Source organism: Phlebotomus papatasi, chromosome 2, assembly GCF_024763615.1.
Source record: "Phlebotomus papatasi isolate M1 chromosome 2, Ppap_2.1, whole genome shotgun sequence".
Classification (NCBI taxonomy): Eukaryota; Metazoa; Arthropoda; class Insecta; order Diptera; family Psychodidae; genus Phlebotomus; species Phlebotomus papatasi.
Window position 1 is genome coordinate 24,675,578 of NC_077223.1, and position 16,698 is coordinate 24,692,275.

Sequence of the window (16,698 nt, forward strand, 5' to 3'; positions counted from 1 at the left end):
TCTCTGCGTTTTTTCAACATAATAAAAACATAATTCTAGCTCTTAGGTATGTAAAAGTACAACGTTTCAAATACATTTTCTAAAATTGTGATTTTATAACTTTTAAAATTTAGCCAGGAGATGCAATTTTTGAGACAGTTAGAAAAAAACTAAATACTTCCTATTAGCTTAAGAGTTAAACTCGTATTTAAATAGTGTAGAAATGTGCAAGAACCGTTTGAAACCGAACAAACGTCAAATGAAACTTGTACGTCAATGGTCAAAGCGCTACCTGAACAAACTTATTTTGACGTTTATTCGGTTTCAAACGGTTCTTGCACATCCCTGAAATAGTGATTTTTTTGCTTTCATCAAAAATTAATTTACAAGATGTAACGCAGTGTAAAATATACCGAAAATTGCAATTTTTGTATAAAAATCCCTTAAACATCCAAATTTCATTTTCTTTTTTCAAAAATCCACCGTTCAAGTAAAAGTTTAACTAATCAACTAACAGGATATTCGACTATGTACGGTCTGGTGGAGTGCAATATTTAGTGAAAACGGAGTAAGACCCTATTTCGCCTCTTTCAATTTTTATTCGCTACAACGTTTCGTAGACCTGATGAAGGGGACATCGTATTCCCGAAACGTTGTAGCGAATAAAATTTGAAAGAGGCGAAATAGGGTCTTACTCCGTTTTCACTAAATATAACAGGATATTATTCGGTATTTTAACTGCAAACGAATTTACTCTGGCTGTGTTTTAAGATTATCCAATGAAAATTTCAGAAAATATAGTTCAAATATTGTACTTTTTTGTGCTTAACTCTTTTGTCTCTTTTGGGACTCTGGGTACCCATGGAAAAAATAATTTTTTTAGACTATTTAGAATCGATAAAATTCCGATTCTTGTGTATGATTACAAACTATAAGGATGTCCATATCTAGGATATTTTTTGCAGGATCCCAATTAACTCCTGAGCTTAGATATTTTTGGTCAAAATTCGTGAATTTTCGATTTTCTGCTTCCTTGCAGATATTGTGACTTTTTTGATATTTCTAGACCAGAATAAGGAAAAACCTCTCGGGGCCAATAAGTATGATAACTAACAATTACAGATTGCATAAATTCGAAAAACATTTTTTTCTTAAATTTTCAAAAAACTTGTTCAAACTTTATGGGTACTCTCGTCCTCAAAAATCTAGAGGTCTAATGTAAGGTTATCCCGCCAATGCCAGCCATTTGCTTTTTGACACCAATATTGTAAGAAAATTCCAAGCGGGAGTGACATTTTTGCCAATATGGCCGATAATTTTGACATTGGGCAGCGCGGGAGATTGTTTTCAGGGATTTTTTTCCTATTCTTCCTGATTTTGGTGAATTCTGATTGTCCAGGAAGTGTCTTTTATGCTTTTGAGAAAGCTTAATGTGTCTGCAATAACATCGTGTTGAAAGAAATGTGTTTTAAAGTGTTATGTGTAAAATATTATGAGGAATCTGTTGACAAACAGGAGCTGGGTGTCTTTTTTAGCACTTCCTGGACATCCTACAAGATACTGGTCACTAATTCACCTTGTTTTAGTTATCAACATCGTACAGGAGTTCTTTGACACGCACAAATAGTTTACAAAATCGATAATATTGGCTTTGGGAAAATTAAAGTTTGTATCCTTTGCGTTCTTTTGGGGACGAGAGTACCCATGAGTTTTCCAATTTCCCAGAAGAGGAAAAAAATCTTTCTCTGTAAAAGTATCATATTTGACCACTAAGAGGTACAATAAAGTGAGTTTTACTGAAATTCGTTCGCTGGATATGTTGTGGTCCGGAAAGCGTTAAAACCTTGAATTAAATAAAATTTTTATTAAGTTTATTTAAAAAAAATTAGAGAAAATATGCAAATTTTAAGTGTTTTGACTCATATAACTCCTTTACTCAGAAACTAAACTGAAGTAAGCATAATTTTATTTTATTTTTTTTAAATTATTTCGAGTTAAGATCGTGAGATACAGTACATGAAATTAAATATTTGATCCTATAATATAGTTCTATAGCATTTCTGGATTGGTTATAGATTTGTTTGCTTTAAATCTCTAACAAATAAGATAATGTGCAAGGGCTAAAATATTTTACAGAGTTTAATTACAATTTAGTTTTTAAATGTTATATATTTAAAATTTTACGTGTTATGTCAATATTAAATGGTCTATGGAGCAACTATGGGGAATTTATTACTAAAGTTTTACTTTTTCATTTTTAAAAATCTTGCGATAAGCTTTGGAGACATTTCCTTATTTCTCTACATTGAAAAATAAATCTAGCGCAGTGCTTTCATTTAGAAAAAAATGTTTAAATATAAAAGTGAAGTAAATTACACAACATGTCAAGCTTGATTGAAAGAAAAATAATAAACAACTACATGAGCTTAAGATTTTAACAAATTTTGTGACGATTAAAAATTATTGATCTACCTATATTTTTCGTGTGAGTAATTTAATGAATTTAATGGTTTGTTCTATACACTCTATCTGAATTCTATGTCCTTCTCACAATTTTTTTTGTGTGCTACATTTTTCAACACTGAAACCAATTAGTTTTTTTCACAAAAATCACATGGGGAAAAGCTTACGAGTATAGGATTTCATAAAGATATTGAGTGCGTAAATTTTGCGCTATTGTAAAGTAATTTCAGTGAAAAATATTTATTGTAATTTTTTGTTTAGATGTAAAGAAGTTTAATGCAGATTAAAGTAAAAAGTTGCGCCAGCTCCGGAGTTTTCAACTGCAATATTTATTAAAATGTGAACCCGTGGATTACAATCAGACAACATCTCTAATATTTTATAGAAAAATCCAGAGACGGAAAAATAAAGACTGCCATTGCACATTGTTTGCAATAAAGTATCCATCAATGGATTTAGAATTGCATTTAAAGTTCATTTCTGTGAATCACCAGGATATTCCTATGTCCTTTTTCTCTGACTATATGGCTGTTTTTTAGCCAGTTTATTTATGATATTGCATGCTTCTGTTTTGAATTTTTTAAATGGGAGTTCTCGCCCACTCACGCGATTGTCTGGAAATATTTTCCAAATACTATCTTGCATATTGCATTCCTGTATTGCTAAAATTTGCCATACATGTTTTTTGAGATGTTTATGGTTGTTATGTGCTTCAAACTATAATGCATCATGCTTTTACTGTAGTGTGGTTGGACCACGTTTTATTGCTATCAACCATTCGAAAAGTCTAGACAACAGAAAGTCCTCCCTGAAGTTCACTTTCATCCTATCCGTTGGGAAAAGTTTGCACAAGAAACGAAATTTTAGACTATACTTGCCTCCAGCTAGTCACTTTCGACTGTTTTCGTCTCCAAAGACACACGCGAACAACCTAGTGTTCACATTCCGGTCGAGATATTTGAAGTAAAGGACCTGGCAGAGATTTCGTGGAATCTTTGACTCATAGCATTATTTAACTGAATGAATAAACTTTGCAAAATTAAGTTACAGGAATAGTATCAACAAACTTACATATTTAGCATATTTTTACAAGTTTATTACATTATATAAATATGTTACATACTAGAAAATTTTTTCGGATCTTCGCGAACTGCGAAAATTTCCGAGGACTAGGGGTGAGGTAGGGCTACTTTTAGCTGTAGGGCTATATTGTTATACCACTTTTTCGCCTATTTATGAATGAATCTGGTCCTTACAATTATTTTATTTAGATTCTCAATTGTTTTGTCTACCTAAGTTACATTATGTTAAAACTCAGTTTCCTTTAGAAATATGCGAAAAAATCGTATAACAATGTAGCCCCTCAGCTCAAAGTAGCCCCACCTCCCCCTATCGCGGACGGTGGATTTTTCGCGAATCTGCACACGGTGGACTTTTCGCGGATTCTTACAGACTACATTTTCCATACATTTCTCGTTAATTTTTCTTAATTTTCAAGAGAAATTTCGCACATCTCAAGCTTATAGGGTGGAGTAACCACTTATCGCCACTTTTAAAAAAAAGTGAAATAAACTTTATTATAACTTTTGACCCCTTGTTACAAGATAACTCAAATTTAACACAAAGTTACTCGGATGTATTTGCTCTAGATTCGTCAAAACAAGAGTTCTCTAATTTAACGCTGGACTACTTAAAAAAACTGATTTTTAATAACAATGCAAAAATAACCACTTCGTCGCCACTTTTTACCACTTTTCGCCAGTTTTGTAACCACTTCTCGTCACCCATTTGAAAAGGCCCAAACTCGATTGTTTTAGGCAATGTTATGAAAATAATACATTCAGCATTCGTTTTTCCTCACGATCACCTTATTATTACTCACTTTAAGTTATTTTTCTTCACTTTTGTTTGAGAAATTCAATTATTAGATTACTGCAGAAAGTAAAAAAAGCAGATTTGACAACTGTGAATCTATGAAGGGAAGTTAGCGTCGCCTATTGAAAAGCAATGGCGACAGGTGGTAAATCAACTTCAGAATATTACCACTTTTCGCCATGGCTCATTTTTACATAAAAGTAGTATAAAAGGAAATATTAACTAACTGAATATAAATTTTATGTATTCGTCGAATGTAATTAAATGTTATACAGACAAATTGTTTATCCAAAAACATGAATTTTGTTTTGTAAAAGTTTCATGACACTTTGCATATTTGGTAAGAAATATTGGATTCCATGCACTTGATTAAAATATTGCTCTAAAAAATGCTCAAATAAATAAATTCAAAACAAAAAGATAGTGTTTTTCGACTCTATGAGTAGCCGCAGTAAAGATACAAATAGTTTTACAACTAATTTATTTCATAAATAGTAGAGAAAATGCGATTTCAATATGAGAGGTGAAAAGTGGGGCACTGGCGAGAAATGGTGATTCCACCCTAGGAAGTTCTAAACGGTTGTAAAGTTTGAGGCCTTTATTTCTTATAGGTTCTGAGAAAATCGAATTTAGAGATTTTCAGATACTTTTAGAGATTTCTCATCGAATTTTTCTCATATCTTGTATAAAAAGTTTAAGTAATATGCCTGAATAAAATTATTGCTTCTTAATTTTATGAAAACTAATTAGCATTATTATTTTTACAAATATGAATCCTTCAAGTTTGTCCACAAACCGAATTTTCAATGTAAGAATCACAACTTTATAAGGCTTATCACTGACTTTATATCTACACAACATGAATTTATGTCGACTTTGTCTTCAGTGGTCGAGGAGCCCTATATAGATTATAAGTAACTTTTGAATTGATGATTACTTAAAAAAAAGGAATTATTGATTAAAACTACTTCCAATTTGTAGATACTTTTAGGCTATAAAATGTTTTTAGTTACCTTCATAATATCGTTCTGTTTAACTTCCACTTCTATTTCAGTTGTGTTGTCTCGAGGATCAAAAATACCTAATAAATTAAATCAAATTGGATGGTAGTTAAGTGCATGAAATTCCTGAAGTGGAAAACACAAATCTTTCAGCAACTTTATTTTATAATGCAATTTGGTGTATCTTTTTCGGTAAATTTCTTCATTTGTCTCCTCTACCCTCACAACTGTTATTGACATTGAAGGAGTTCTTTACAAAACGGAAAATACGTGCACCCGCTGGGAAATTCTTCCCAGAAACAATCTCTTGTTAAACTCCCGCATATTTACATTCTCGTTGGAGCTTTTGATCAAAAAGTATCTCTATAGGGAAATGAAAGATTTTCATCATTCTTTTCACAATATAAAATCTGCTCTATTTGATTTTACTCTTTGCTGACAGAAAAAAAAACTAACAATTAATACACAATTGACACTGAATAAATAAGATTTAATTAGAATGTTTCCATTCGAATATCTCGGATCAATTTTCCATCTGCTGGCCATATAACCTCTCTGAAAATGACATTCCAACCATTCAGTGATAGAAAAATAATAAATAAAAATACACAAGATATATTGCATGAAATTCTGTAACGAAATGAGTTTCATGATCGAATTTTCAGACAGTTTTGATTGGATATTTATACAGAGGCAATATCAAATATGAAAGGATTTGCAATGCAAAGTAGAAGGTGAAAAACCATGTGATATATCCAAATGAGTTTATGGTAGCTGAGATTCTTTACAGACGATCCCGAATTGCTTGCAACTCAAAAAGTCGATTGTAGTTTACATTTAGGGGGTAAAGAATCACGTTTTGCAAACTATTGGAGGTCGAAATGTGAATAACGCTGAGATTCTCATAATCAAATTTGTATGCATTCTGAACGTCAAGCAATACGATGTCGCCTATGGAGGATCTCATATACCTTTGTGCTTATCTCGGTTTATCGGATAATAAACACTAATGGGATAGACTAGTAAGGTTATAAGGTTAAATTTCATTGAAATCGGTTAATACGCATACAGTCCGGGAGAGTTATTAGCTAATATAGTTTCGGAAATGCCAAAATTAGGGCAAAGTATGATATTTAATAGGGGAAAGTGCCCATGCTTGATCATTGGAAGCTTCGTTATGACTAAATTTTTTCTATGTTTCTCAATAAACACGACACCGCAATATATTTTAAAAACTGGCCACTTTCTCATAGTTTTTAAAATATGGTTGCGATGAGTCACATATATATTGTGAAACATAGAAAATTTAGTCATTACGAAGCTTCCAAAAGTATCAAGCATGGGCACTTTTCCCTATTGAATTTTTAATTATATTAAACGTTGAGTTGGCCTATTAAATTTCGATGTTTTAAAGAGATACCTTTCAAAATCACCCAAAATCCTCAACTTCTGACAACTTGAACGGAAGTAAAACCATTTTAGTATTCGTATTTTCACTCCTTATTTCTCGAGTCAGGGGGAGAGAGATGGAGTTAAGTGTTTTGATCGAAAGATCTTAGGCTCAACAAAAGTAAAATGCCTTCAAGTCGGCCGGTTTCTCAACTCGGGCGGTAGAATTATTTAACCAATTTCTTAACGTTTTCCATCTAATTTCTATGGAAATTTCACTTTTTTGTATTATGTATAATATAACAGATCTTATAATGTTAGACTGGTAAGATTATATTACAGCAAATTTACGTAAATTGTATTGATAACCCATATGGCCGAATAGAGCAACCGACCGAATTAAGCAACCAAACGACTATAAAGCACTTTTACTTATACTAAAATTTGGGACCGATCCATGTCATAAGGGCTGAGTTATAAAGGTGGTTGGGAAATAAATGTGAATCTTTGTACTAGGGAAAGACAACCGGTTTCATAATAATAATTTATGATTCTTAAAACGTGTACATAGAAAGTTTGAGATTGATCTGACAAGGTCGGATTCCATATCGGAGCACAGACGCTAGGATTGTGAAAAATTTCAACTAAAACCTTCATTCTAATAATATATTATATTATTTTCACCATCAATAATGATATACAATAATGATATATAATAATATTGGTTCATATATTGACTTTATAGTTAAAATTAGAACCTTTAAATAAATTCTTTTAATCATAATTTCAATACGTCCGCTATCGACTTAGTGTTTATGAAGAGTTTCCGATGTACAATTGAAAGTTTTTTCATAAGGCTGTTTTCAGACTAGAGGTTTAGCCCAGTTCCAGAAGGTTTCAAAATCTTAAAAACAACCAATTAATTTGGTTCTTTAGAATTCAATAGATTATTTGGGCCTTATATGTATTACAATTCTAATTTGAAATTTTATGAAAAATCTTTATTGATAAGAAGTTATAGAAGTTAAGCCATATGGCTAAGCCTTAGATCTGAAGCCTTTATAAGCCTGGTGAAAAAGAATCAAGGCTTTCTTCGTTTCTTTCAATTTATTTTTGCTATTTACTACGTTTCGGGATTACGATGTCCTCTTCATCAGATATAGAATAATTAAGGAAGATACGAGTAAGGTGTATATCGTTAGACTTGAGTTGCGCTGGTATTGGTGATAAATGGGATAGATCTTGATCCTTTCTCATCAGGTATTGGACTCCACCCGACCGTACATAGTCTAATAGTTTCTCGGTATTTTAAGAAATATGGTAGATACCTAGCACTATTATAAAAGAAAATCTTCTGTATTCAAAATACCAATCATGTGCTATACTTAAGCCATGGCTTTTCTGTCTTTTGCTTTTTGAAACTACCAAAGTTCGTAATGTGGAAAAGAAGTGTTAGAGAAAATCCACTCAGGAAAGTTTTCAAGAGCAAGAAAGTGGTGGAAAAAGCCAGGTAGAACATAGAGTGATTTGCATGATAATTTGGGAAGAAAAACGAGCCAGAGATTTCTTACAATTTTCACATCATTCGCCAAATATGCAATATTCATGTGGACATGTTTTTCTTCCGTCTTTTCTTTCTACTAGCTCCAAAAGGACGAACCCCAACAGGTGGTGATGTGTGGGTGCTGCTGATAAGAGACGCCAAACCCACCGACACGGATGTGTACGTGTGTGAGGTGAACAGTGATCCTGTTTTACGTAGTTTTCATCCCCTCAGAGGTAATTTATCTCCACTGACAAAATTATTTGAACATGGTATTTTCTTAACTGTTGACAGCAACGTAATTTAGTTGATATATTTTAAAGTTTTAAATTTCAATTTAAAATTCTATCATTTTATTAAATTTAAAAAAGAAATACAATGTTTAATACTTTGTCATTCTTATCGTTACATCGTAAAACCTTATAAAAATTCCAAGATCAATGCAATCAGAGAATAAGAAACAAAAGTTATTGTGTGTTGGGCATAATACCCAACGCACAATAAATTTTGTTAGTAAACATATTTTTGACATTTCAATGAGAGTGAGTGAGATCTAGATCTAGTCATCCCGTTTATTTACATGGGAAATTTAGAAAATATGTTTACAAACAAAAGTTATTATGCGTTGGACATAATGCACAACGCATAATAAATTTTGTTTTGTAAACATGTTTTTGACTTTTCATTGGGAGTGAATGAAATGTACAACTAGTCATCTCGCTTACTCTCATAGACAATTTTTAAATATGTTTACAAAACAAAAGTTATTGTGAGCTGGGCATAAGAGTACTACATTTAAATAATATTTTTTTGAAATTTAATATAAAAATTTTAAAAATTTAGTCGTTGGGATATGATTTTCGTTCCGGAAATTTTTTTTTGAAAAAATAACCACAAATTGAGTTAATTAAGAAACACAGGAAAATTGAGAAGCTTGGGATAATACTTAGGACCTTCCCCTACTCATTACGAAATAATAAACTTTAAGAATCCTGTCTACAAAGAGCTATTCACCACTTATCATTGATTTGAGTTCAAAATTGATAAAAGCTTCAGCGCTTTACAGGAATTTTGTAAGCATGGAAATACTTTTAGATCATATATGACACAAGAATCTTTCAAAGTGCATCTTTTTCTTATTTTTCTCATACTTTTACTCCTATTCGACAATTTTTTCATGTAAAACTTTTGTGAAGTTATAGTCGAAAGTGAAGGAAACTTTTTAATATTCTTCCGTGCTTTTCTCTGTTGGGAATGCATTGAAATACATGGTATGCAATATTTCTCAACCTTCTTGTCCCTGGCCTTGCGACATTCCAGGACAAAAGAGAGTCCAAAGTGATTCACAATATGAGTCAGTGTCTCCTACAAAGTTATAATGTTGTTGGAAAAGTTTTGAGAGGTGTTGAGTCTTTGGTGACTGATTTCTTACTTTTTTTTGCAGTTAAAAGTCTCAATGGTACCACAAATAGCTCCGCGGAGGATTATGTGGATGGTGGTGCATCCGGGAATTCAGCAGAAGAGACGACACCCATTACTGCCCTCGTCCATGATTTTACAGACTGCTGTACAGCTCAAAATGTATCCAGCAAGTGCATTGGTTACTGTACAGTTCACAATATCCTAGATGGCACCACTGGCATTGACCCAGAATCCTGCGAAATGGACTTTCCCAACATTGTAAAGTGCATGGCCGATGGAAGGAATCATATGCCATGCTGTGAGAAACGAGGGGTTCCGGATTTATGTCAGGTAAGTGAATAGTACTTGGAAAGATTTCTAAACTTAGGGGCTTAGGGAAAATTACCCTCCTTTCGAACGTGCATATCTTCGAATAATTAGAGAAATGAACGAAATTCAGATTATTCGAGGCATGAACGTTCGAAGGGAGAATACTTTCCCCTATGACTTCTATTTTCCCTATCGCTTATCATTCGTCCGCATTGGAATCATTCTTGAAAATAATTCCAGTGATTTTTTTTTTTAACTTCGCTATCCCAGATAAACATTTCACCCATTACTTACTATTTCATCATTTGGTAAAAATAAAAGGATCACCGAGTATTCTTTGAAAAGTATCGATATTTTGACGATTATGTTACAACAGAATAAACGAATAAAAAAATAAAAATTAATCTTTGGTGTTTTCTTAGATGTGAGAAAATGTTTTAATGCTTTGTTTTGATGCATAAGCCTACAAAATTTCATGAGATACTGATGAACCCAGAGGCACGACATTTCCTATGCTTCCCATCAGTCAGTGTAGTCAGTGTAGAATGAATTAGCAAACAATAGTAATACAAAATGAAAACCAATTTAATATAGAATAGGCAACCGAAAACTCCAAATTGGTAACCTACGTAGTTTTGGAGATATCTCGTGAAATGTGTACGAAATCAGGGAAAAATTGACACTAAAATCGGTCGCAATTTTCAGAGCTAATATCACCCCCTTGGATGAACCTATCCAATTATTAAATATGATCCATCTTCTTGAAAAAGATGAAATTATGGATAATAGTGAATTATGCATTATGAAAAGAATGAAACTGAATCACGCTCTCAAATTATTGTGATGAATAAAATTATTTTCTCTATTTTATTTTTTATTAGTGGCTAAACAACTAAAAACTAATTCATTTAAAGGACTTTTGAATCTCGAACAATTCGAATCAGAATGATTCACTTAGTATTTTTTTTTGGGAAATTAATACAATTGCTTAAATTTCTCGTAAATTGTTTCTAGAACGTGCGACCTATTTGAAGAAGAAATGATTAATTAATACCCTTGACTAGATAGAGACTTACGGCTTAAACCGAGAAGCGGGTTAGTGGGGAAACTGATGGGAATATAGTCCTTTCATTATTTTGATTACAATTACGTTAATCGGTCTATCGACTTAAGCTCGAAAAATTTGGCGGTAAAGGATCAGCCCAAACTATCATACACTGAGGATTTAGGATAAAGGATTAGCGTTTTCAGCGTAAATTTCTATTAAATCTCCACACATTGATTGCTGAACAGCTTTTTAAGTGCAACATCAATCGATTTTTCGTGTAAGGAGCACTCTGATCTTCTCTTTACTCCAATCTTAATGAATTTTAAGATTTTGCGATATTGCGTACCATTAGGGCCTTAACATACTTGAGGATTATCCGAGAGACGACTTAGAGTAATTGTATTCGAAATAAGGGTTAAACCGAATTTCTATCATTTTCCACTAAGCTGTCTCTCGGCTTAAGTCGTAAGTGTGTCTAGATCATTACTCTCCATGTTTTTTCACCCAATTGACATTTCGAAAAGCACCCAAAAACCTCCAAAGTGAAGCTTTTTATTTTCAGCACTGGCGTTGATTCGCATAATCCCCGTAATTTCACTAGACCTCATGAAGATCAGCCAGATTAGAAGATCAGCCTGATCCTCCAAATTATGGGCTGATCCGTGAGTGTATCGACACCAATCCTCATTTTTCGGGCTGATCCCTAAGCCGATCCCTGTGTCTATTTTCGGCTTTAGATGTGTCCAGTACAGAACAGTTGCTCTATCCAAATCCTTGATATTTTTAGATTTCTGAAAAACAAATAATTACATCATTACTAAGAAAAAAAGAGGGTGCGATTAACTTTTTTCCTCAGAATTTTAACACTTTTTAGGTGTAAAAATATATCAACATATGTTAATTTTATACCTTTTTAAGGGTAAAATTAACATGAAAAAGGGTAACTTTAACCCCTAATACACCTAAAAAGGGTAATATTTACACCGATTTTGGATCAATACTGCAGGGTAAAATTGACATTTCCGGAATGTTATTTTATCTTTTTCGGATTTCTCTCAGTGATGTATTCTGTTGTTGGCTCGTGTGTTCGCTTGCCTGTTATCAGTCTTAGGGATTGGAACGGTTAGATAGATTGTTCACATCTAGTTGAAGAACAGCTCAATCTAGCGCAGAAGATGAAATCTCTCCGATTCTCTTAGGATTCCCTGTTCTTCTATTAGCTCGTGGAGTTTTATTTACCTTTTATTGAAGATCCTATAAAACTTTGGCTAAAGGAGCCGATAGGTTTTAGGCATATATCGCCAACAGGTAATTTACAGGAATTTTGCCTCCAGTTCAATTAGGATGTTCTTCCAGAAGAGCAAGAAACTTTGAAAAAGTTGGTGTTATGCAACGCAATGTTTATATTTTTTTCAATTTTAAATTCTATTAAGAATTATGCCCAGCACACAATAACTTTTGTTTGTAAACATGTTTTCGGGGCTTCCTGTGAGAGCGAGTGAGATCTCGATCTAGACGTCTCGCTTACTCTCATAGGCAGTTTCGAAAACATGTTTACAAAACATAAGTTATTGTGCGTTGGACATTATTTTATAGAAAACAAATGTGATAAACTACTTTTGAGATTCCAAACAATAAAAATTAAGAAGAAGTCACTAAATATTTCAAATCAATTTGTATTGAAAATGAATCCCTGGAATTGAAGGTCTTAAAAACCTTAAAATATAAATTTAATTTTTAAGATTTATCCTAGATATCTTTGAATTTAAAAAATTGAAATTTGTCTAGCTTTAGACTCTGTCAGACATATTCTTCCAGTTATTTATAGGTAATCTTAATTTGGATAAGTTCTATAAGTTCTCATGGACTTGCTAACTTTTCAATGTGCGTATTGTACTTGATCAGCAGTGAGTTATACCAATATTATATCTTTCCGTGAATCTTAATTGGTTTAAAAGCACTCATAGATGTGTACTTTTGAGTACAATCCTTGAGGAATTTGAAATTCAGTAACGGAAAATTTTCCATCACATATTCCAAGAAAATCCCAAAAGTTTGTAGACACAGTTTTCTATAAGATATGCAATAATCCTCTGGAGAGTCCTTCAGAAAGAATTTCATATAAAGTTTCACTTTGTAATTTAGTAAAGCACTAAAGTTTGGCTCTCTAGGGGGTAATAAGAAATTTTGAAATTCGCATACCTATAGCCAGCTAAAGCTCAATGCACCAAAATAATGTATTGCAATTTACATTAAATAATTTCAATCCAAAATGAGCATTTAAAAAGTATTTCCGGTTAAATTTTAAACATTTAAAAGATATATTATCACTGTCAAACGATATAATTTCTTTATCAATATTAAGCTTATAAGAGGATTAAATCCCCATTCGAAATTAATTTCAGTTAGTAGCAAATTGTCAATTTAAATAATATGTCAGATTATGTAGTACAATTGAACACCAATTGTTATGCTTTTCACATTCTGCGTGATTTTTTTTTTACATATTTAATAACATTATATTCAGAATTTCCATATAAAAAAATAATTTATTACTGCGCTCAATATGTGCTCCTAAATTTATAATTGAATTTCGAATTTGGATCACAAATATCGTTCCTTTTGTTGGGCAATTCCTACTGATAAAGCACAATTGAGCAGATTTCAAAGGCAATTTTGTATGTTTATGAACTTAATTTAAATGAAAAATTGGAATTCTCTCTCCATACAAGCTGGTAAAAAAAAACATTTTGAATAATGTAATGCCTTTTTCCAATGGCTTTGTGACTTCTGGCAACAGAAGAAACAATAATGATTTTTTTTTTACTTGATTTGACGAAAACACAAAAACTTACGGGAAAAGTTGAGGGAGAGCTAATTTAATATAAAACATTTAATATGTATTCATGAGAGATTATAAAATGATTTGTAACAGATGTTGCCTAATATTATTTTTATTGACATTGAAGCTTAAAGATATTGACTTGCTCTCGGTACTTTTTAACCACAGAGCTGCAAAGATTTTAGATTACAATGAGGATTAATTTTCTTTCAGGATATGTGTCGAGGGGAGTACACTCCATTTACGGATTATCTCAAGTCGCGTGTATCCTGTGCTGCTCATACTCTCCCTGCTCTGCAATGCATTCTTCTGGGCATCCAGCAACTCCCCAGTGAGCCGCAGGATGTCTATGTTGAACCTTTAAGTGAGAGATCCCTCCAGGTTGGTTGGAATCCACCTGCCAAGCTTGCATCCTCTGTCAAATTCTATCAGGTTAACGTGACACTGATGCATAGCTTTGATCAAGACTGGCTAGCTAATGATACAACATCTGTGAGCGTCTCCGTTCCTGGAGATGTTCACACCACCTCCATCAATGATCTCAAGCCTTTTACAATGTACTCAATCCTAGTAACGGCTAACAATGACTACGGGTCTAGTCTTCCTAGCTTCCGGATCCGAGCTTTAACTCTCGAAAGTGGAGAGGCTAAGCAAAAGAACGTGGCGGAAGTTCCTGTGTTACCAGGTAAGTCAAAATTTCGTGTAACATTAAGAAATGTTTCTGTTAAAGAAATATGGTTTTGATTTAGGCTTTAAAAATTTCCAAATGTTTATTTTTATTGACAGTGAAATTTTAAGGAAATATCTCGAATGTATCCTTTAGCTTTTTCAGAAATTAAAAAGAAATCGTAATCGGGCAATTTGGGACTGTTTCCAATTTTTATTTTTCTAATTTCTTCACTATTGAAGATGTGAAAAACAAAAAATGACACACACACAAAGTTGTATCTTTTCTTCTTACTTTTTGTTTTTTTTTTATTCCGTGGTCTTCTTTTTCTCTTTGTCCATCTGAAACAATGTGGAAATCTTAGATGTTCCATATTGGAAATTGTTCCTAATTACCCCATATTACCCTGCCCTTCTTCTACGCTGTTGGTCAGTATTTCCGGGCCTTTGAAACATAACTTATCTTTCTTCTTAGCTTTCTTAAGATCAAAGGCGGAAAAGCCTTCCGAAATGTATTACTCAATCTAGTAAAACAAGTTTAAGACTGGCGCAATATTTTAATAGGGATATTCCGATGTATTCCGGTGAAAATATGTCGTCCCACGAGTAAAACACTTTTTAGGTCTTTCAGGATGTCAGTATAATGTCGGATTTTAGTAAAATTTCTCACACCAAAGGTTTTCTTTTCTATTTTATGTGGAGTATTGGAATGAATTTTCTCAAATAAAGACTTTATTGACCTAAAGAAAGGCGTTTCAATAATTGTAATTAGTTTTTCAATAGAGAAGTTACAATTTTTCTTAAATTTTATGTCGAATAAAAAAGGATAATATAGATTCGAATATCAAGAATCTCACTCAATATTTTTTTCTAATTTAAGGAAAAACACGTAACTATATGATTTTTAACTGTTCAATTATTATCCATTTATTAATTTTATAATAACTGGTATTATTTTGCTGCTTAAAATATTTGTTTTGTTGGTTCTTGAGATCTAACAATTTCAACTTACAAAAAAAGAACATTTTCCTGATAAACTCCCTATAAATTATGCGATCTTTCTTCTCCGAATTTAGTCAAAACAAAAATTAAGAGTTATAGAGTTCATGGCCAAGTAAACTGCTAAAAATCTATTCAATTTCGTATTTATTAGGAATATAAATAGGTTAATCAAAGATCTAATCAATAAATGGCCAAAACCGTTTTCTTATTTACGAAAGCTGAAACAAAATAATATTAAAATAATAAAATTTACAAAATGATTGGTATAAAAATCAAACAATTAGAAAAATAATAAGAGATAATAAGAAAAAAGTTCGAAATGTCTGCACAGTTGTTATTATTATTAAGTGAAATAATCATTTAAAAACCATTTAAAACTTTAAAAAACGCGATATTTTAATTTATTTGCTAAATTTTCTATGTAAATTAATCAAACTCTCACCGGGAATACCACTCGAGAATTCTCCCCGGTTTTACGATGACAAAATTTCAAATCGAAAATTTCGTGGATACAAAATAGGCAAGAGTTCCACACGGTGAGCTTTTCGAGATTAACTGCTTGATGACCAGTGGATCATCTCTCGATTGGAAGTGGTTTATTACAGATTTTTCAGAAGTCGTGGGGACAGGTGAATAGTATAAAACATTTTTTCATTTTCCATTGGTCGTGAAAAAGTTAAATCATATTGAAAAAAATATTATACTTCCCCCATTTTATTTAGAACTTGTAATTGCACCGAAAACTCTCAAATTATTCCTTTATTCATCTTTGAAATTTCAAAATTTTCTTTTATGGCCTCTACTCATTGGGAGAAATTTTTGTCAAAAATTGCTTTTTTGAAGGAAATTCCTAGCAGCGTTGTAGGGGGAAACGTCAAATTTCTGTCAAAAACGCAATTTTTGACGAAAAGTGCTCCCAATGTGTAGACGCCTTTAGGGAATCTGTTTATTGGTATTTTGAATCTTAAGTCCTTTACATATTGGGAGAAATTTTTTTCAAAAATGGATTTTTTGACAGAATTTTGACGTTTCCATCTGCAGTACTGCAAGCAATTTCCTTCAAAAGAACATTTTTTTGAAGAAAAGTGCTGCCAATGTGTAGAGGCCTTTATCCAGGAAAACAAACTTATAGATTTTACTCAAAGAATATTCCGAATTG

The 16,698-nt window shown here is 32.3% G+C and overlaps 1 protein-coding gene across 1 annotated transcript in view; it reads left to right on the forward strand.

Moving 5' to 3' along the window:
• Positions 1-16,698, forward strand: part of LOC129803184 (Ig-like and fibronectin type-III domain-containing protein 2) — a 316,223-nt gene that overhangs the window by 273,186 nt on the left and 26,339 nt on the right. The window contains exons 6-8 of the mRNA XM_055849573.1: positions 8,352-8,486; positions 9,695-10,002; positions 14,085-14,556. Coding sequence (XP_055705548.1) covers positions 8,352-8,486; positions 9,695-10,002; positions 14,085-14,556 — 915 coding nt within the window. The remainder of the gene's footprint in view (positions 1-8,351; positions 8,487-9,694; positions 10,003-14,084; positions 14,557-16,698) is intronic.